The sequence below is a fragment of the Camelus bactrianus genome, chromosome 21, assembly GCF_048773025.1.
Source record: "Camelus bactrianus isolate YW-2024 breed Bactrian camel chromosome 21, ASM4877302v1, whole genome shotgun sequence".
Taxonomy (NCBI): domain Eukaryota; kingdom Metazoa; phylum Chordata; class Mammalia; order Artiodactyla; family Camelidae; genus Camelus; species Camelus bactrianus.
Window position 1 is genome coordinate 6,849,850 of NC_133559.1, and position 19,342 is coordinate 6,869,191.

At 56.3% G+C, this 19,342-nt stretch overlaps 2 protein-coding genes across 3 annotated transcripts in view; both read left to right on the forward strand.

The window, feature by feature from the left end:
• Positions 1 to 12,928, forward strand: part of INTS3 (integrator complex subunit 3) — a 34,109-nt gene extending 21,181 nt beyond the window's left edge. The window contains exons 12-30 of the mRNA XM_010954030.3: positions 283 to 362; positions 811 to 902; positions 1,242 to 1,348; positions 2,061 to 2,180; positions 2,556 to 2,685; positions 3,133 to 3,187; positions 3,418 to 3,521; positions 4,041 to 4,085; positions 4,283 to 4,402; positions 5,760 to 5,913; positions 6,999 to 7,067; positions 7,925 to 8,000; positions 8,415 to 8,528; positions 8,907 to 8,955; positions 10,034 to 10,201; positions 10,490 to 10,590; positions 10,761 to 10,833; positions 11,035 to 11,191; positions 11,306 to 12,928. Of these exons, the coding sequence (XP_010952332.1) occupies positions 283 to 362; positions 811 to 902; positions 1,242 to 1,348; positions 2,061 to 2,180; positions 2,556 to 2,685; positions 3,133 to 3,187; positions 3,418 to 3,521; positions 4,041 to 4,085; positions 4,283 to 4,402; positions 5,760 to 5,913; positions 6,999 to 7,067; positions 7,925 to 8,000; positions 8,415 to 8,528; positions 8,907 to 8,955; positions 10,034 to 10,201; positions 10,490 to 10,590; positions 10,761 to 10,833; positions 11,035 to 11,191; positions 11,306 to 11,383 (1,892 nt within the window). The 3' untranslated portion in view covers positions 11,384 to 12,928. The remainder of the gene's footprint in view (positions 1 to 282; positions 363 to 810; positions 903 to 1,241; positions 1,349 to 2,060; positions 2,181 to 2,555; positions 2,686 to 3,132; positions 3,188 to 3,417; positions 3,522 to 4,040; positions 4,086 to 4,282; positions 4,403 to 5,759; positions 5,914 to 6,998; positions 7,068 to 7,924; positions 8,001 to 8,414; positions 8,529 to 8,906; positions 8,956 to 10,033; positions 10,202 to 10,489; positions 10,591 to 10,760; positions 10,834 to 11,034; positions 11,192 to 11,305) is intronic.
• Positions 12,929 to 13,377: 449 nt separating this feature from the next.
• SLC27A3 (solute carrier family 27 member 3) lies at positions 13,378 to 18,242 on the forward strand. Of its 2 annotated transcripts, none has more exons than XM_074349457.1 (10): positions 13,378 to 14,267; positions 14,623 to 14,832; positions 15,175 to 15,333; positions 15,893 to 16,017; positions 16,384 to 16,479; positions 16,588 to 16,678; positions 16,808 to 17,006; positions 17,248 to 17,345; positions 17,470 to 17,600; positions 17,914 to 18,242. In XM_074349457.1, exons 1-10 carry the CDS (start codon positions 13,622 to 13,624, stop codon positions 18,088 to 18,090), a joined length of 1,932 nt encoding a protein of 643 aa, XP_074205558.1. In that variant the 5' UTR covers positions 13,378 to 13,621; the 3' UTR covers positions 18,091 to 18,242. The 2 variants fall into 2 exon arrangements, with proteins under 2 accessions (XP_074205558.1, XP_074205557.1); XM_074349456.1 differs by having other exon boundaries at positions 13,379 to 14,267; positions 16,285 to 16,479.
• Positions 18,243 to 19,342: the final 1,100 nt, after the last annotated feature.

A 19,342-nucleotide genomic window follows, 5' to 3' on the forward strand; every position in this document is an offset into this window, starting at 1 on the left:
TGAAGCTTGGGCTTCGAGTGGGGAGGACCCAGGCGGAGGAAAAGGCTGTGCCATCTCCTGCTTTTCCTCTCCTGCTGCCTCCCTCCAAGCTGATGCTGGGGACCAGAAGGAAGATGAGGGCTACAGGCCGTGTGGGGGTCGTCTGCTTTTGGGTCTGCTCAGTAGGGGTCTGGGGATAGACCAGCTTTCTCTGGAGCCATTCATATTTATTGAGGTCTCGTTTTATGGAGCTGGAAACTAACTGTCTGATGTGGGTGGACCCTCTAATTCCACATTCTCCAGAACCAGCCATCCTGGTCATGCATCACTCCATGAAGCCCCACCCAGCCATCACCGCCACACTCCTGGACTTCATGTGCCGTGTAAGTGCCCGTGCCCCTTTCTCCCCACGCCTGCCCGGGCAGAGCTGAGCGTGCGACCTTCTAACCTTGTAGGTCAGTGAATAGGTCTTTCCAGTGCCCCTGGACCGTGGCAGCAGAAGTGGTCATAGGTCCTACCTCCCAAGTTAGTGAACAGCTTCCCTTCCATAGTCCCACTGTCTCCAGTTGGATCTTTCCATGTCTCCATGGGGTTTCTCACTCAAGGAGGATGATTTAAGGTAGAATCTGGCTTCCTCGGGGAGCAGTCAGGTCGAGTAAGAGTCTCCCATTTTAGCAGCCCGGACCGGCGGGGGACATTGCAGTCCTGTCCTCAGCCATGCTCCCCAGCGTCTCCTGATTAAAACCGAAGCAGCTTTTGAGATCTAGTTCAGCAGGACACTCTGGATGGAGAGTCCTGTGCTCATTCTTCCCTCCTCTTCTTCCCGTCCAGATCATTCCCAACTTCTACCCACCACTGGAGGGCCACGTGCGGCAGGGTGTCTTTTCCTCCCTCAATCACATCGTGGAGAAACGGGTCTTGGCGTAAGGACTTAATATGTCTGAAGGGCAGAGAGAGGGGTTGTTTTCTCATTTAACACCAGGTCAGGGACATCCAGGTGCTGCTGTGCCACTGCTGCCCCCCCACCCCGTGAGAGGTGTGGAAAGTGCTGGCTCCGCTGCAGGCTGCTAGGCTTGTGTTCTCTTGAGTCTTAGAGGAATTTGTCTCTTGCAAAGGGACAGATGGCTTCCCTGTGCCCTGGTGACCCTTCCCAAGGATCTGAGTCTGGCCCAGTTATACTAGTTGGGCTCAGACCTGTTTAACTCCGTGTTGCATTAGAAGTGAGGAGCTCTGATGTTGACCTTCATTCACGTCCCCGCTAGGCATTTGGCTCCCCTGTTTGACAACCCGAAATTGGATAAGGAACTGCGGGCGATGCTGAGGGAGAAGTTTCCTGAGTTCTGCAGTTCGCCCAGCCCACCTGTGGAAGGTATGGAACACGCCCATTCCATCACCTAGTTCGCAAGCGGGATGGAGACGTCCAGGACGCTCAGACCAGAGCCCTTGTTTAGGATGTCACCCCTGTGCAGTGCTCCACCTCTGTGACACTGTCCACTTCAGTTTTTCCTTTTACTCATTTTTGTGTCATCTTCCTTGGCTCCCCCTCTCCATCTAATCTTACCAGATTTTCACTGAGCTCTCTTGTTCTCTTAACTCCTATTTTTTCTCTTACTAACCTCCTCTCTGTGAGTAGAAGGCTTTTAGCTTTGCCCATCTCTCCACCCAACCCTAGGCCCTGGCCTCTGATGAGAGCTTGTCATGTTGGGTCTCAAAGATTGCTTCCAATTCCAGACACACAGACGCACACACATACAGACACACACAGACACACACACACACAGACACACACACATACAGACACACACACACACACACACCTGCTTCCTTTGGGATCATGCCTGGTCTTATCTACTTGCTGATCCTCAGCTGAGCATAGAGGAGTCATGTCCTGTGCTGTTCTCATTCCTGGCAAAATCCCCCTGAAAGCCCTGGAGGGTTAAGGACAAGATGCCTGTCCTTCAGGGTTCATATTCCATTTAGAGCATGAACTTGTTATTCTCCCGCTTGCCCTCTGGTCTCCCCTTCCCAGAAGCCTGGGACACAGGAGACCATCAAGTGCCTTGTCTTTCTTTACTTCCAAGTCAAAATTGAGGAGCCAGTTTCCATGGAGATGGACAACCACATGTCAGACAAGGATGAGAGCTGCTATGACAATGCAGAGGCAGCCTTCAGTGACGATGAGGAGGATCTCAACAGCAAAGGTGAGGGTGGCAGCAAAGGTGGTCCAGGCTTGTGTCAACCCCGAGAGGACTGGTTGGCAGGAGCAGCTTCTCTGCAGTCTCTCTGTCACCTTTGCAGCTCTGAGTTAGCTTTGTTAACAGGGTTACTGGAGGAGACGCCAGGGTGCAGAGCCCTGCACTTGGCACTGAAGCAGGAGGGAAGCAAGGAGTGGTCCCTGCCCTTGTTTGCTTCTCGAGATTCGGACACGCACTCACTCAGGGAAGTGCTTCAGGCACGCACAGCTCTGAGTAAACAGTGCACACCCAGCGCGTGTGAAGAGGGCCGGACTATTCAGGGGTTGTCCCTGCTTCTGGTGTTTGGGCAAAGTGACTTCTTTCCTAAATCACTCCCTTCAGGAAAGAAGAGAGAGTTTCGCTTCCACCCAATCAAGGAGACAGTCGTGGAGGAGCCGGTCGATATCACCCCTTACCTCGACCAGCTGGATGAGTCCCTGAGGGACAAAGTGCTCCAGCTGCAGAAGGGGAGGTGGGTGCCGGCCCTGCTTAACCTTGGGAGGGCCAGCCCCGGGCTTCCAGCTGGTGCTTATTGAGGTGGCAGGCTGGTGGGGTTGGTGGGTGTGTGTGGAGCAGCAGGTGAAGCTGCATGGGAGATGCCTTCTGCAGTTTAGGCTGGGAGGCATAGGCTAGGAGGGGGCAGCCTTGTCCCTCAGTGTCCGAGTTCTTACTCCAAGGCTCTGAGTAGAAGAGCCTGAGACCCAGAGCAGGACTGTGGGGGTTTCCCTGCTCTCTGGGCCTCTGCCCAGGGAGCAGCTGGTTCTGCCCTGAAGCCCCCCACTGCAGCCCGGATTCCCACAGAGCTCTTTTGTTTTGTCTCTGTGCACATGAGTGCACTTGTGCACGCTGTGCTGGGTGTGTGTCCTGCCCTCTGCTATCACTTACGTCCCTGAGATTTCCTCTCCCTTCTGCACTGCAGTGATACAGAGGCCCAGTGTGAGGTCATGCAGGAAATCGTGGACCAGGTCCTAGAGGTGAGGAGGAACCCACCCCCTTAGGGAGGAAGCAGCATGTCTGCCGCCGCCCAGCTTAGAGCCCCCCTGGCAGCTGACTCCCTCCTTCCCCTCTCGGAGATGGGTCCCCTCTGATGGGGGAGGGGCCTGCTGGTCCTGGAGGTGGAGGCAGATGAGTTCAGAGGCTTTGGGTAGTGGCGGCAGTGAGGCTTGGGGCTGGGTGCTGATTCCCCTCCTTGTTTCACCACCAGGAAGACTTTGACTCGGAGCAGCTGTCTGTCCTCGCTTCCTGCCTGCAGGAGCTCTTCAAGGCCCACTTCCGAGGGGAGGTGCTGCCGGAGGAGATCACTGAGGAGTAAGGCTCATCCTTCCTGACCGCCCCGCAGGCCTCAGGGAGCCAGAAATGTGCTCTTACGGCCTGAGTCCAAGAGGCACCTTGCTGTGGAGTTGAGAAAGATAATCTCTTCCGTTGTTTTTATTCTCACACGTACTCAATCATGTAAAGAGGATTTATTTTTGCCTGCTGAACACCGAGTGCACCGGGGCAGGGAGCTAGCCCCCGCCCCGAGTGAGCTGCCCCTGCTGCCGCCCCAGCGGCCCCAGCCTTTGCTGCTTCCAGTGGGATTGGACCCTTGGCCTGGAACCTCCCTGAAGGGCAGGCCTCTCAACTTTCAATGATGACAACCCAGACTGTGGTTCCATGTTAGGAACATGTTTTCTCTGTGAGCCAACCTCTGGGGCAGCAGGAAGCTTAGGTTTGGTTAGTAGAGGAGCAGGCTGGCATCTAGCCTCAAGCTGGTCCTCCGTAATACCTGCCTGCAGCCCAGCCTTCCTCCGCTCACCTGGACTCTCACATATCACCCTCCTTTTGTAGGTCCTTGGAGGAATCTGTGGGAAAGCCTCTCTACCTAATATTTAGGTAAGCATCCAGCTGTAGGAGACGCTGCTGTGCCATCCGCCTTCCCTCTCAGTGCGCGTATGCTTCTGTCCTGGGGTATCGGGGAGGAGGCGGTGTGCAGCGAGCACAGACAGCCATGCAGCCATGCCCCCCGGAAGCACCACAGGAGAGTCTTCCCCAGGTAAAGCTCTCTCCTGTCCTCCCGTCTCCCACTCCAGGAACCTGTGCCAGATGCAGGAAGACAACAGCAGCTTCTCTCTGCTCCTGGACCTTCTCTCTGAGTTGTACCAGAAGCAGCCCAAGATCGGCTACCACCTGCTCTACTACCTGCGGGCCAGGTGGGTGTTGTCTCCATGTTTAAGAAAGTGTCAGGAAGCATCCTGGAGAGCCTCTTCCTGCCATGCACTGATGCCCCGCCCCGCCCCGCCATGGCTGTCGTCATCAGGGCCTTGTATGTGTGTGTTTGTGTGTGTGTTTGTTTAATAACAGCTTTATGGTTTAGTGTTTAATATATTCACACAGTTGTACACTATCACTACTGTCTAATTTAGAACATTTTCATCACCCCGAAAGGAAACCCCATACCCGTTCGCAGTCACTTCCCCATTCTCCCTTTCAGCCAGCCCCTGCAACTACTGACCTGTTTTTCTATTTCTATAGATGTTTACGGGGTAGTTCATGTAAATGGAGTCATACGTGTGATTTTTTTCAAGACTGGCTTTTTTCACTTAGCCTAACGTTTTCAAGGTTTATGCTTTTTGCGCGTATATCTGTACTTCATTCCTTATGACCAAGGAATGCTCCACTGTGTGGAGATACCACAGTTTATTTACCCATTCAGCCACCGATGAACATTTGGGTTGTTTGCACTGTTTTGTCTGTTGTGAATAGAGCTGCTAATGAAAGTTCATGTACAGATTTTTGCATAGACATATGTTTTCAACTTTCCTGAGTATATACCTAGGAGTGGAATTGCTGGGTCCAAAGTTAACTGTATTTTTGTATTTTTAAATTTGTGAGAAACTGCCAAATTGTTATATCTTTTTTTTTTTTAATGGCGGTACTAGGGATTGAACCTAGGACCTTGCGCATGCTAAATAAGCCAGCACTCTACCACTGAGCTGTCCCTCCCCCATCATGTCTTTTTTTTTTTCTGTTCACTTTCTTGATGCCATTCTTTGAAATGTTGATCGAGTCCACTTTACTTTTATCACTTGTGCTTTTGGTGGCATGAGATTTACTCCTGTGTTTTCTTCTAAGAGTTACGTAGTTTTAGTTCTTATGTTAAGGCCTGTGGCCCGTTTTCAGTTAAGTTTTGTATATGGTGTGAGGTAGTGATCTCCATGTGTTATTCCTGTCATTTCTCAAAGCCCAAAAAGCAGGAGAGAAAGCTTTCTCTGGCCTGACCTGAGCACTCTCTCTCTCTCTCTCCTGTTCTTGACTCTCACCAGGAAGTAGCTTCACTAAATGTGGTCTGAGCCCTGTCTGGAGCGCTGTGGAAAGATGAGGAGAAAGAAGAGTGTCTCCTAGTTCCCATAAGCTACTGAGTCCTTGGCAAAGGCCGTGGGACAGATTAGCCCAGGGCATCTAGGGCAGCAGAGGGTTTCTGGAGCGAGGGTCTACTTAGGGGACGTTTGAGGCCAGGTGCCGGGTGCTGGGGTCAGGCTGCTGACTAAGGCCCAACTGGTCTTGCAGCAAAGCCGCCGCAGGGAAGATGAACCTGTACGAGTCGTTTGCCCAGGCCACCCAGCTGGGCGACCTGCACACCTGCTTAATGATGGACATGAAGGCCTGCCAGGAGGACGACGTGCGGCTGCTGTGCCACCTCACACCCTCCATCTACACAGAGGTCAGCACCTTTATCCGCGCCCACGCGGGTGGGGCCGCCGTGCAGGTGGGCTCGTGGGAGACTGTCCTCTCATCGCACGCAGCCCTGACTGTCCTTTGCCCATCCCTGCTGGCCTCAGTAGGCCCTTTCTTCCTCCACCACAGCCATCCCCTCCTTATGCCTCTCTTTATCAAATCGAAAAATGTTTAAAATCCCCAGAATTCTTACCCTGTGCTTTGTCTGTGGTGTGAGTTGGGGTCTGGGCCTACACATTTGTCTCCTCTGCTGTGGCCCTGTCCTCTGGACCCAGGACAGGGCCCCCCAGCCAGACCCACGTTCACATATCCCAAGCCCTCTTGCCACCTGGTGGCTCACCCTCTGGTTCTCTCTAATGGTTCTCAAAGACCAGGGCCTCAGGAGTGGACACTCACCGCTCATTTACCTGGTTCACTAACAGTCTTCTCTAGGAACTGGGACATAGGCGGAGGTATCAGCTCTTCCTCCTTGTGGTGAAAGCTCCCAGGAAGAGGGAAATCAGGGCACTGGGTGTGTGTATGACCGGAGGAACTGTGATGTCAGCCAAAAGCTGGAGGGAGGAGGGTGCAGGTGCCCAGCAGATGGCAGTCTCTTCCCCTGCTCCCTCCCTGAACTGGCCTCTGCAGAAGGGACCCTGCCTGCCCCGCACCCTCACACCCCGCAAACACACACACTCTGTACACCTTCTCTTTGGCAAGTGGCAGTGTGGACTGGATTCCTTTGCTGCCAGAGATGGAAATGCTTCTGTCACCACTCCACACACAACTGACCATCACGTCCAATCTCTTTCAGCTCTAGCTTTGTCTCTAGATGGTTCCAGTTCCTCTCCTTACACACACACATACACTCTCACTGTGAGTACACACAAATGACAAAAGTTGGGTTCTTTAAAAAGATTAAAATCCCAGCTTCATAGCTGTTGGATCTTTGTTTAGGGACTTCTGTAGGACACCATGTCTGCTAACCCAGCCATCCCCTGAGCATGCGGTAAGGACAAGGAATGGGTCATGAGGTAGCAGCTACGGGGTGCACCCTGGACTCCTGCTCCACTTTCCCTCTTTTTCCTCCAGTTTCCAGATGAGACCTTGCGGAGCGGGGAGCTGCTGAACATGATCGTGGCCGTTATTGACTCAGCGCAGGTGAGCAGAGAGCCGTCATCCCAAGAGCCTGAGGGGCTCTGCCTCCCCACCAGCCTGCAGACCAGGAGCCCGCGCTCACGTGCACCCGGCTCCTGGCTGCAGCTGTGTGCACCTTAGGCTGGGAGGGGAAGTGGAGCCCCAGGGAGGCAGGCTGGGGCTGGGCCATTCCAGCCCGGAGTTCCCCTTACTCTCCGTATTTCGGGGGCACTCCTGTTCTACAGGGAAAGCGAGGGGGTTGGGTTTTTGTTTGTTTGTTTTTACCTCTCAACTGGCCTTCCCCTTGGCTCAGAATGAAAATGGTCAGACCATTTCCCTTTGCCCTCGCTATCACATGTAGGTCCTAGGAAGCTTTGCTTGTGTCCATTCTCAGGCCTAAACTGGGATCCCCTTCGTGCTCCTCCTTTCCACTTAGTTGCCCCATCCATAAGAAAGGAAGCTTAGCAGTCAAGGGTCCTTCTTTTGCTTTTCTCCTACCCACACCTATAGTCCAGCCTCCCAGGGCCCTTCCCTCCTCAGCACAGACTGGGATGGCTCAGAGGCCCAGACTACATCCAAGTAGAGAAAGAAGTTGCCCGTTCTCTCTCTGCCATCAGGATGTAAGGGGTGGTTTTCCTTAACTGCTTTTACTCCAGATAGGCCTGTGGTTACCACTGAAGCCTGTTGCTCTTTTGCCAGCCCCCTTCATCCTTCAGAGCCCGTGGCATCCATCATGTGCCAGTTCCTCCCTGTTCCTTTAAAACTAGGTTTTCACTTCCTCTGATTTTTCCCCGAATAAGCTCTCTTGCTTCTCCTTCCATACAAGCCTCCTGGCCCCTATTAGAACCAATGGGTTCTGCCTTCTTCCTCCTCTTCCTCAGCTCCAGGAGCTGGTCTGCCATGTGATGATGGGGAACCTGGTCATGTTTCGAAAAGACTCAGTCCTCAATATACTCAGTAAGTGAGCAAACCCTTGAGGTTCTCTGGGAGGAGAGATGGGTGGCAGCCCTGTGTGTTTTCTAGTAACTGGAAAGCTGGTTCTGGGGCTGAGAATGGGGTAGAACCTCATTCTGCCCTGCTGTGTGGTCCTGGGCAGTGTCTCTCTAGATCTGTTTCTGGCTCTGTAAGTTGGAAAGACTTCCTCCTGGCCCTCCGGCCTTGGGGCTGATGGGAATACAGAAACTATAGGAAGCCTTTGGAAATAGGCTTTGTGTGGAAAGGGAAAGTATCTGTAGACTTAGGATCGCTGTCGCCAGCCCTGTACCACCCCTGCTTGGGGCGCTGGTGTCAGTGGATTGTGTGTGTGTGTGTGTGTGAGAGAGAGACAGAGAGGGAATGGGAATATGAATATGAATGAATGTGTCTCTTCAGTCCAGAGCCTGGACTGGGAGACCTTCGAGCAGTACTGCGCCTGGCAGCTCTTCCTGGCCCACAACATCCCCCTGGAGACCATCATCCCCATCCTGCAGCACCTCAAGTACAAGGGTGAGTAGGGATGTGGGCAGGGAACGTGGGGGAGAGGACACTCGCAGTCTGGCTGCGGCAGGCCTTAGGCCTCTGGGCTTCTTTCTAGATGAGCCCAGGTCCACCACGCCCTTCCCCACCAAAGTGCCAAGTTTGGAGAGGCAGGCTCCTGTCAGTCACCTCTCCTCTGAGAGTAGCTGAGCCCTTCGGGCCGGTTCCAGGCCAGGCGCTGGTGGCTTGGGACCTCACAGGAGTAGGGGAGGAAATTGCTTTTCCTGGTTTCTTGTTGAAGATTATCCTTGCTCCTTCCAGTGGCCATTGGTTGGGGGATGGGAGAGGTGCCAGGATTTCTTCCTGGAATTTCGCATTCCTCTGAAAAGCCTCTCCCCTCCCCCACAGAGCACCCAGAGGCCCTGTCCTGCCTACTGCTTCAACTCCGAAGAGAGAAGTGAGTTCCACCCTCCAGGTTCTTTAGTCCTCAATCCCAACACACCAAGAGATGCTGCCGTATGGTATAAAGGGCTTCTGTGCTGCTCCTCTGGCCATGTTTTTCCCTATTGTTGACATCTGCTTCTTCTGCCCTTCCCTCAAAGAGATTTACAAATAAGCAGCTCCCCTGGGATCTGGGCTTCCTCTCGACTTTACCCCCCTGCCCACCAGGAGCTGCCCTCAGAGGTGGGGACCGGACATCCCTGTTTCCTGCTGCCACAGCAATTCTAATCCCTGGTGACTCCTGCTCCCCTCCCCCACACTCCTGAGGCCACCACATGGCTACTCCGAGAGGAGGAAGGGTCAGGGTAGAAGGGTCACACACCATCCCCTCCCTCAACCTGCAGAGAGCAGAGCCGGCTGGACCCCTGTGCGCCCTACCAGGGGCAGAGCGTAGAGGGAGAGAAGGCAGAGGCCCCTCCCTCCAGCAGCAGTTTTCCAGCAGCCCCAGATAAACGGGGTAACAGCTGTGTATCTTTTCCTTCCTACCTTCTTGCCTTCCTTCCACCTTTTCTCTTTTGCCTGAGACACTAGAAATGGTACAGCGTGTCCGAAAGGAAGTGCGAAGGCTGGGGGGCTTTGGGGGGCCTCCCAGCCCCCTCCTCTATACCTCCCTTGGGCTAGATACCAGGGTGGCTCACAGCTCTAGTAGGGCAGTCAGTGGTGGGAAGCGGCATGTTCACACACCACATGCTTGTTCTTTTGCCTCCCTGGCCCGTTTCCTGACTGTTCTGGGCAAAGTGGGGGATTCAGTGGGCCTCCATCCCAGCACACCTGCGCGCACACACACACACACACACCTACCACCACACAAACTGAAGAGTCTCACTTCTTGTCTCCTGGCTTCTGCAAAGGATGAAACCAGGCATTCCTTGGCCCAAAGAGAAGAGGGAGAGAGATGTGAGAGTAGGAAGCTACAGCGAGTTTGGGGTGGGGCAGGGGTGTGGAGGCTGGGGTTTGGGGGGAGAGTCGGTGGGAGAGCCCCAGTGGTTCTGAGGCCAGCTGTGCAAGAAGGGTGTCCCCCTTCATGCCTCCAGACCCAGTGAGGAGATGGTGAAGATGGTGCTGAGCCGGCCCTGCCACCCCGATGACCAGTTCACCACCAGCATCCTGCGGCACTGGTGCATGAAGCACGACGAGCTGCTGGCTGAGCACGTCAAGTCCCTGCTCATCAAGAACAACAGCCTCCCGCGCAAGAGGCAGAGGTGGGACACAGCCCCGCGGGCGCCCCAGGCCCCAGGGCGGTCCCGTTTGGTGTCCCGTAGGTCCCGGCCTGGCTTGTGGGCGACATCTAGTGGTGTGAAGCTGCCTGGCAAGCAGGACCACTGCGGCCCCTTCCCCTCTCCCTCGTGTTTAGGCACACCTCCTTCACCCTGCCCGGCCGCTCCCAGCCCCTTCTCTGTCTTAGGGAGGGACCCCAGTGGGGACAGGCGTCTCGCCCTCCTAGAGCCCTCACTGCGAGCTCAGACTCTGGCTCCTGTGACTTCCCACAGCCTGAGGAGTTCCAGCAGCAAGCTGGCCCAGCTAACTCTGGAGCAGATACTAGAGCACCTGGATAACCTGCGTCTCAACCTGACCAACACCAAGCAGAACTGTATGTTCTCCTGCCCCCTCCGAGTCTAGCGTGCTGGGTGCTGCCCTGGCTCAGACAACCCGTGGGTCCGGGTGGGGTAGAGGCAGGAGAAAGTAACCCTTGGGTACCATTTAACAAACTCCCAGACACCTCACTGTTCCTCCTTCCCCACTCTCCCTTCCTTCGTCTAGTTTTTAGCCAGACCCCAATTCTGCAGGCCCTACAGCACGTCCAGGCGAGCTGTGATGAAGCCCACAAGATGAAGTAAGGCTCCTTGCGCTTTTGGCCTTGGGAAGTAGTGGGAGAAGGCCTGGGGAAACCGGGGGTGCTGGCAACACAAACTTAATGACCAGCAAGACAATGGGGTTGAAGACAAATAAGAGACCGCAGCGTGGTGACCGTGGAGGATGGGAGGACGGCCGTGGGGCCGGGACGCTCTCCTTCGAGAGCTTGCTCTCTCCCTAGGTTCAGTGATCTCTTCTCCCTGGCTGAGGAATATGAGGACTCTTCCACCAAGCCGCCCAAGAGCCGGCGAAAAGCAGCTCTGTCCAGCCCCCGAAGTCGAAAGAATGCCACACAGCCCCCCAACGCTGAGGAAGAGTCAGGTTCCAGCAGTGCCTCGGTGAGAGCTCTGGTGGTGTAAGCCGTGCACAGGAGGAAAGGGGGGCGGGGTGTGGGCAGAGTTGGGGCAGCAGCTGCTCAGGCTAGTGCTTTCTCCCCCACCAATCTCTTCCAGGAGGAAGAAGACACAAAACCGAAGCCCACCAAGCGGAAACGGAAAGGGTCCTCTGCAGTGGGGTCTGACAGTGACTGAGGCCCTATGTTCCCCATCCCACCCCCAGTTGGACTGCCCTCCCCTTCTTGGTGAATCAGAGGTTAATAGGGGCTGGGGAGATAGTAGGGGAAGCACCCTGTCCCCATCCCAAAGCTCACCCTGTGAGAAGGATGAGCTGCCTCCACTGGCCTAGCCTGAGAAGCTGCCGTGCAGCCCCCAGCCCCTCCTCCCTCCTCTCTGGGGCCTCCAGCCCCATCACACTGCTGCTCCCACTGATACTTGGGTTCCCACTGAAGCCAGAGGCTGTACAAAACCTGGACTGTGGTGGAAGTCTTCAGCCCCCTCCCCACTCCCCTGGCCTCTGCTCCCAGTCCCCCAAAAGCTGTTTCAACAGGAGAAATGGCAAAGGGGCAGCTGGCCAGAGAGGTTAGGATGAGAGTGAAAACTGTGTGGATGCCCCTTCCAGCCTCCCCCTTCAGGTCTTGGTTTGCTCTGAACAGGCATTTTATAGTTGCCCCACATACACCAGTATGAAGTGGGCATTTAATCTGTGACATGGTCCAGCTGCCTTTTCCTCTCCGTGGGGCAAATGCCACAAGTGTTCGGGAAGAAACCTGAGAGGGAGGCCACAGCGCCACCTCGGGTGCCTGGGAGGCTTGTGTTGGCCTGAGGTCGGCACCTCAAGCTGGCCCAGGGCCCCGGGAGTCCCAGAGACATGCTCCCCAGAACTGTCAAATGGTCCCATTTCCTTGATTCTGCCTTCTTTCTTTTTTTTTTTTTTTTTTTCCTTTTTTTTGGCAGAGATAATTGCATTTTAAAAGTTGTTTTTAAATGACAATAAAACAAGCCAGAATCTCTTGTGCTGGAGTTGCTGCCCCCACCTACCCTGCGCATGTACAAGTGGTCTCAATTTAATTGGCACCCCCTCTTTGTTGCTTCACAGCTTCCCCTTTTCCCTTCCCACCTGCCCCTTTCTTGCCTGGACCAGGAGGGGCTTGGGTTTGCCCACCGCCCCCCACACCCCATCCTTCTGGCTACCACTGGCAGTGCGGGCCAGGCACCGACCTGTCCAGGCAGAAATTGATGCTGGCACCATCTCCCCAGTAGGCTCTGTCCTTACCTGTCTCAAGAAACTAGAGGCTTCCAGAAACTAGTGTTTGTCATGCTCCGATGCTTAGCAACTGCTGGAGGACCAGCTGCTTGGGGTGAGGGATGCTCCCAGCTGGGATCTTGAAGGACAGAAGTGTGCCTAGTCGAGAGAGTTCAGATACAAGGTAGAAGGGACCCTCTTCCAGTCTGGCCACTTGTCCATCCATGTGTACCAGCAGAAAAGAGCTCCTTGGCTGTGCTTTTGTTCGTAGTCCAGGGAGCTTGGGTGGCAGGCTGAGGAGAGGGGAGTGAAGTTTGAGCTGACTGCAGACAGCTCCTGTTTAGCCTGCTAATCTGTCTTTTACAGAATCCAGGTTCTCCCCTCAAAGCTGCTGCCCCTTCCTTTGAAAGTCTGAGCTGCCGTAGGGCCTCTCTTTTCCTTCTTCTCTCCTTCCCCAGTTTCTTCTGCCCCAATTAAAACTAGGATGGAAAGCATTTGCTGGCTGGCCCTAATTATTGTACCTTTGCCCAAAGGGAGGGGCCTCCGCCGTGGCCCCTCCAGAAATCTGGCCGTCTGGGCCTCCACCTTTCCCCCTGCTTAACTCAGCCCCACCCATCTCCTGGGGTTGCTGCTGCTCCTGGCAGCTGGAGGGAGGGCATAGGTCTGGCTATCTCTCCGGGACTTGGGGCACCATATGGGCAAGGGGCCGAGTTCTTAAGTCTCTTTTGGGAGAGAGCAGGGTGAAAATGGGATGTAAGAGGGAAAGATGGACTTGGAGCCTGAGGCCCTGGCACTAAGGCTGTGGAGTCCAACGTCCAGCCTTGCGCAGCGAAAACTTCAAAAAGCCCGGGGAGCCGAGGCGACCCTGAGATAGAAGGCGGGAGCACCGCCCAGGATCTGGTAGGGTGCGGGCCACGAGTAGCCCGGGAGGGAGAGCGCCTAGGGCGGAGCGTAGCTGTGGGGAGGGCCGGGAGTGCGGGGCCGGCCCCCGCTAGCCCTCCTCCCGGGCCTTTGCTCTCCGCCCGTGGGGAGGGGGGCTGGGTGGGAAGGGGCGTGTGCCAGAGCGCGCGCTCCCGGGAACGAGAGGTCTAAACGCTAGCCAGCGGCCCCAGTTTTTCGGAAGGGAGTATCAGGGCAGTCTGCGAGCGCCTGGGGCCAGACAGGGCCGAGTGGAGGAAGAGGGCACCATGGCCGCCCTCCTGCTGCTACCCCTGCTGCTACTGCTGCCGCTGCTGCTGCTGAAGCTGCGCCTCTGGCCGCAGTTGCGCTGGCTCGCGGCGGACTTGGCCTTCACGGTGCGCGCCCTACGCTGCAAACGGGCTCTTCGAGCGCGCGCCCTCGCCGCGGCTGCCGCCGACCCGGAAGGTCCCGAGGGGGGCTGCAGCCTGGCCTGGCGCCTTGCGCAGCTGGCCCAGCAGCGCCCCTCGCACACCTTTCTCATTCACGGCGCGCGGCGCTTTAGCTACGCGGAGGCCGAGCGCCAGAGCAACCGGACTGCGCGCGCCTTCCTGCGCGCACGAGGCTGGGACAGGGGACCCGGCGGCGGCGGCACGGGGGGCGCAGAGGAAGGCGAGCAGCCGGCGCACGGCGCTCCAGACGTCGCGGCCGGAAGCGGAGCGGCGCGGGCCGTGAGGGAAAGGGATGGCGTGGCCCCCCTGGCACCTGGGGCCACCGTGGCGCTGCTGCTTCCTGCCTGCCCAGAGTTCCTGTGGCTCTGGTTCGGGCTGGCCAAGGCCGGCCTGCGCACGGCCTTTGTGCCCACCGCCCTGCGCCGGGGTCCCCTACTGCACTGCCTCCGCTGCTGCGGCGCCCGCGCGCTCGTGCTGGCGCCAGGTAAGGCTGGAGCGCTTGGCAGATGGGGGCGGGGCCACCCACGGAAAGGGGCGTGTTGCGAGCGGCAGCGACCGGGTGGGCTCGGAAGCGGGCCGCACGCTTTTCCTGGGGTTCAGAAAGGGTGGAGAGAGGAGTCTGGGTTTGCGAAGGGATGGAGCTGAGTCTCTGGTTCTCCAAGGATTTCCGAACAGTCGCGCTCCAGATCCCAGACCCGTGATGGACGTCCGCATTCCAGTCTCACCCAGGAGCAATAATACGGGTGGGAGGTGGAGGGGGGGAGTGAATAGGGTAAAGTGTGGAGAGGGCCTGTGGGTAGCGGCAGAGACATAGAGCTATGCTTTCCCACTCCACCCAGAGTTCCTGGAGTCCCTGGAGCCTGACCTGCCGGCCCTGAGAGCCATGGGGCTCCACCTGTGGGCTGCAGGCGCTGAAACCCATCCTGCTGGAATCAGCGATTTGCTGGCTGAGGCCTCAGCTGAAGTGGATGAACCAGTGCCTGGATATCTGTCTTCCCCCCAGAACATAATGGACACGTGCCTGTATATCTTCACCTCTGGCACGACTGGTGAGGGCTGGATTCAATGTTTACCTCCTAGAAACTAAGGTCAAGGAAGGCAGGGGTCTAAGAACAGGACCTGTGACCTCCTCTGCTACCAGGCCACGGCTTCAAAGCCCCCAGAGAGGGTTCTTAGCCCAGCGATCATATCCCCTCTCTCGCCAGTCCTCCCATCCCTCTTCATTTCTCTACCTCTCTGAACTTCCTCCATTTCTAAGACAGCTTGGCTTGTCTTCTCAGTTTCAGTCTTGCCTCTGTGGCTTTCTGTGGGAAACCCAGCAGGGACAAAGAGGGACACCAGGCTTGGAGCTCAGACCCTTCTCCTGATCTCCCCCACTACCCCACCCCCAGGCCTCCCCAAAGCTGCTCGGATCAGTCATCTGAAGATCCTTCAATGCCAGGGATTCTACCAGCTCTGCGGTGCCCACCAGGACGATGTGATCTACCTCGCCCTCCCACTCTACCACATGTCTGGTTCCCTGTTGGGCATTGTGGGCTGCTTGGGCATTGGTCAGTCTCCCCCACCCCAACCCCCGATTCAGTCCTCCAACAAATGCTCATGCCAGCAAACATTAAATATCCACTGTGGTACGCTCACCTGGGGATGCTTCCTGAGCCCTTCAAGGTAGAGAATCCAGGGGAAGGAGGAGGCAAGGCCTCCTCTCCAGGAGCTCCTGGTACAGTGGAGAAGCATCGCCTTCACAGACCTGCAGACTGGGCAACTAAGGCAGCCATGCAGCTCACAGAACTCCAGGGGCCAGGGCAGGGGAGAGCTGTGAGTGGCAGCCCAGGAAGAGGCAAATGGAGAAGAGGGTTGGGACTTGGAGGCAGGCTTCGGAGGATGGATGGCTTGGGGATGGGAAGTGGGAAGAGGGCATTAACCTCTCCAAGGCACAGGTGGGAAGGAAGGAGGGCCAGCTTGGCCTGTGCAAAGTGTGAATGTCACAGCCAGGCCTTTCCCAGGAACTACACTACAGGGGAGGCTAGTGCCTGGGAAGGAGGGGGTCAGGACTCCCCAGCCCTTAACCTCACCTCCTTCCTTCCTCCCCTCCCTCCCCACTTCTGGCAGGGGCCACAGTGGTGCTGAAGTCCAAGTTCTCGGCTGGTCAGTTCTGGGAGGACTGCCAGCAGCACAGGGTGACGGTGTTCCAGTACATCGGAGAATTATGCCGATACCTTGTCAACCAGCCCCCGGTACGTGGGCACAGCTCCTTGCAGAGCCACGGAAGGGAGATGGGCAGTTGGCAGGAGCTGCCGAGACAGTTGTCTGGGAGTTGGGGGGAGAGGAAGCAAGGAGAAGAAAATGGCAAGAAAGGGTATGGGGTGCTAGGACTCTGATGTTTAGGGCATCCAAAGGAGGTCACAGTGGAAGGGATTTCTGGGGAATGTGAAACAGGGCTCCACTTGGAGGAGCTGGCATCTTGGCCTTCAGTCTCCTGCCCCTCTCCCCACTTGTCTCAGGACAAGGCAGAACATGGACATAAGGTCCGGCTGGCGGTGGGCAGTGGGCTGCGTTCAGACACCTGGGAGCGTTTTGTGCGGCGCTTTGGGCCCCTGCAGGTGCTGGAGACGTATGGGCTGACTGAGGGCAACGTGGCAACTTTCAACTACACTGGACAGCAGGGTGCTGTGGGGCGGGCTTCCTGGCTTTACAAGGTGAGTTGCAGGAGGAAACTGGATAACCCCTGGAACAATGTGGGGGGCTGGTGGGGCGGGAGCTCATGCAAACAAAATGACCCAGTGCCTGGGTCTCCCTTCTCCCAGCATGTCTTCCCCTTCTCTTTGATTCGCTATGATGTCACCACAGGGGAGCCAATTCGGAACATCCAAGGGCACTGTGTGGCCACATCCCCAGGTTTGTGCCAGGTGGTGTGGGCAGGGGTGGTGAAGCTCGCAAAAGAGGTTTGGATTTGGAGAGTGGGGCTGGGGCTAGGAGGCTCTGGGGAGGGTGGGCAGCCACCCCTGACTCCGGCAACTCTGCCAGGTGAGCCAGGACTGCTGGTGGCCCCTGTGAGCCCACAGTCGCCATTCCTGGGCTATGCTGGGGGGCCTGAGCTGGCCCGGGGAAAGCTGCTGAAGGATGTCTTCCGGCCTGGGGATGTTTTCTTCAACACTGGGGACCTGTTGGTCTGCGATGACCAAGGCTTTCTTCGCTTCCATGATCGTACTGGAGACACCTTCAGGTATCTGTCCCTAACTTTCTGATCCCTCTCCTGGGCATCTGAGCTCTGACCCAAGTCCTCTAAACCACAGTTCCCTAATCTGCCTAACTCAGCTCCTCATCTAACCTACCTCAGACCTCCTAAACACTCTTCCCTGTGACTGTCTGGCACCTCACCCTCATCTCTGACCTCTTTCCCTCCCCACCAAGCTCATAAGGCCCTGAGCCCTGACTCCCAGTTTCAAATCTCCGCTCTCTCACAGGTGGAAGGGGGAGAATGTGGCCACGACCGAGGTGGCGGAGGCCTTGGAAGCCCTGGATTTTCTTCAGGAGGTGAACGTCTACGGAGTCACTGTCCCAGGTGCCTGGGCATGGGAGGGGTCACCCAGCCCACCCAGCCCAACCCCCTATTACTTGGGCACAGGGAGCATGAATCCTCGTGGTGACTGGCTACCATGGCTGACCCTGCCCTCCACACCCACCAGGGCATGAAGGCAGGGCTGGGATGGCAGCCCTGGTTCTGCGTCCCCCCCACTCTTTGGATCTCGTGCAGCTCTACGCCCATGTTTCTGAGAACTTACCACCTTATGCCCGGCCTCGATTCCTAAGGCTCCAGGTAACCAGCCACTCCTGCTCTGACCCCTCACGCCCTCTATCTGCAGCAGTCAGTGCCTCCCAGACCCTACAAAAGGGCCCCCACATAACGTCCTCTGTGAATAGAAAGGACAGTTCTTTCCCAGACACATGCTTTTCACCCATTTCATCCTCCAGGCCTGGCTCTTCACTTCCCTGTCACCTCCTCCCCTAAACCCTGGCCTCATGCCCCCCTTCCCCAGACCTGCCCCTTGACAAAACTCAGGCAATTCACCTGAACCCGTGGGGCAGAACACCCCCTCCTTCAGCTCCCTTTGACACCTCCCCCTCCCCAGGAGTGTCTGGCCACCACAGAGACCTTCAAGCAGCAGAAGGTTCGGATGGCAAAGGAGGGCTTTGACCCAAGCACGCTGTCCGACCCGCTGTACATTCTGGACCAGGCTGGGGGCGCCTACCTGCCCCTCACCCCTGCCAGATACAGTGCCCTCCTGGCTGGGGACCTTCGCATCTGAGAGCCCTCCACACCAGGGCACCTGAGGGAGAGACTTCGTGGGGCGGGGGGATTGCAGGTGTATCAGTTGCTGTCAGGGATTTTTTTTAATACCAGATTTGTAATCATTTTGTAATAAATGTGGCCAGAGACAATCTGGCTGTGTCTTTCTGATCTACAGTGTCTGTCTTCCCTGTCTGTCTTGGAGCTTTTCCTCTGACACTTTCTACCAGCACAGAGCCACAGGCACTCCTGCCCTGACTTTAAGTGGGCCCGAGCCCAATGACTGGAACTTGGTGTTTTTCCCTCAGGTGACCCCATGTGAACCTTGTCCTTGGAAAACCCCTGGTGACTAATGACTGTGTGTGCTCATGTGTCTCCTGTCCCAGTTTCATGGAGGGCCCACACTGCTCTCTCTGGGGAGCTGGAGGACCCAAGCGGTTGGTGTAAATGGCAGAAGTGAACAGAGGCCCAGAAACGCTGCCCCCTGTGGCCAGCTGAAACATCTCCACAGACTCAGGTGTGGCTGGGGCCTGGGGAAGAGTCTCACCAGGCAAAATAAAGGTTTGATTTTGGGGAAGAGGATGCTGTAGCCGCCCCTCTCCCATCAGGGCTGTTTTTGATAAGCCAGTCGGTGACGCGGAAGGGTGGGGCCACAGCCTCCCGACTCAGAATTTCCTAATTTTACCTTCTCTTAGTCCTACCTTATCCCCAGAAGGAGCAACCCAGGTGGGGGCCCTCAGGTTCTGGGGAGAGCGTGACTGGAGGCCCTCCTTGGAGCAGGGCTCAGAGTGTGTGTGTGCATGTGGTGGCAGCGGGATGAGGGACTCAAAAAGAAAAGGGCTTTTCCTTGGCCCCTGAATGAAGTGTCAAAAAGGTTAATCATCTAAAGCTTGAAATGATGAAACTGCTGCTTCTCTTTGAACTAAAATCCCCCTCTGTTTTAAGCTCTGGGTCCTTGACATTTTCTGCTACTTTCCCCTGGGTTGTCTTTCCCCTTCCAATGCCTGTCCCCAACGTGAAAGTTCAGTGGACCTGCCTCATCACCAGCCTTGGGTCCCGATGGCCAAACCTCCTGTTCCAAACCGCGCACCTTGTCCCACTCTCCACCAACAAACCCAGCTCAGCCTTACTGACAGACCAGAGGTGCACACTGAGGTACAGATGATGTCTTCACACACTGACCAGCAAATGAGGAATTAAACCTTCTGCTCACCTCTTTAATCTGCTCTAGCAACAATACAACGGTTAGGGTATGCCTGCGGTGGCGTGGG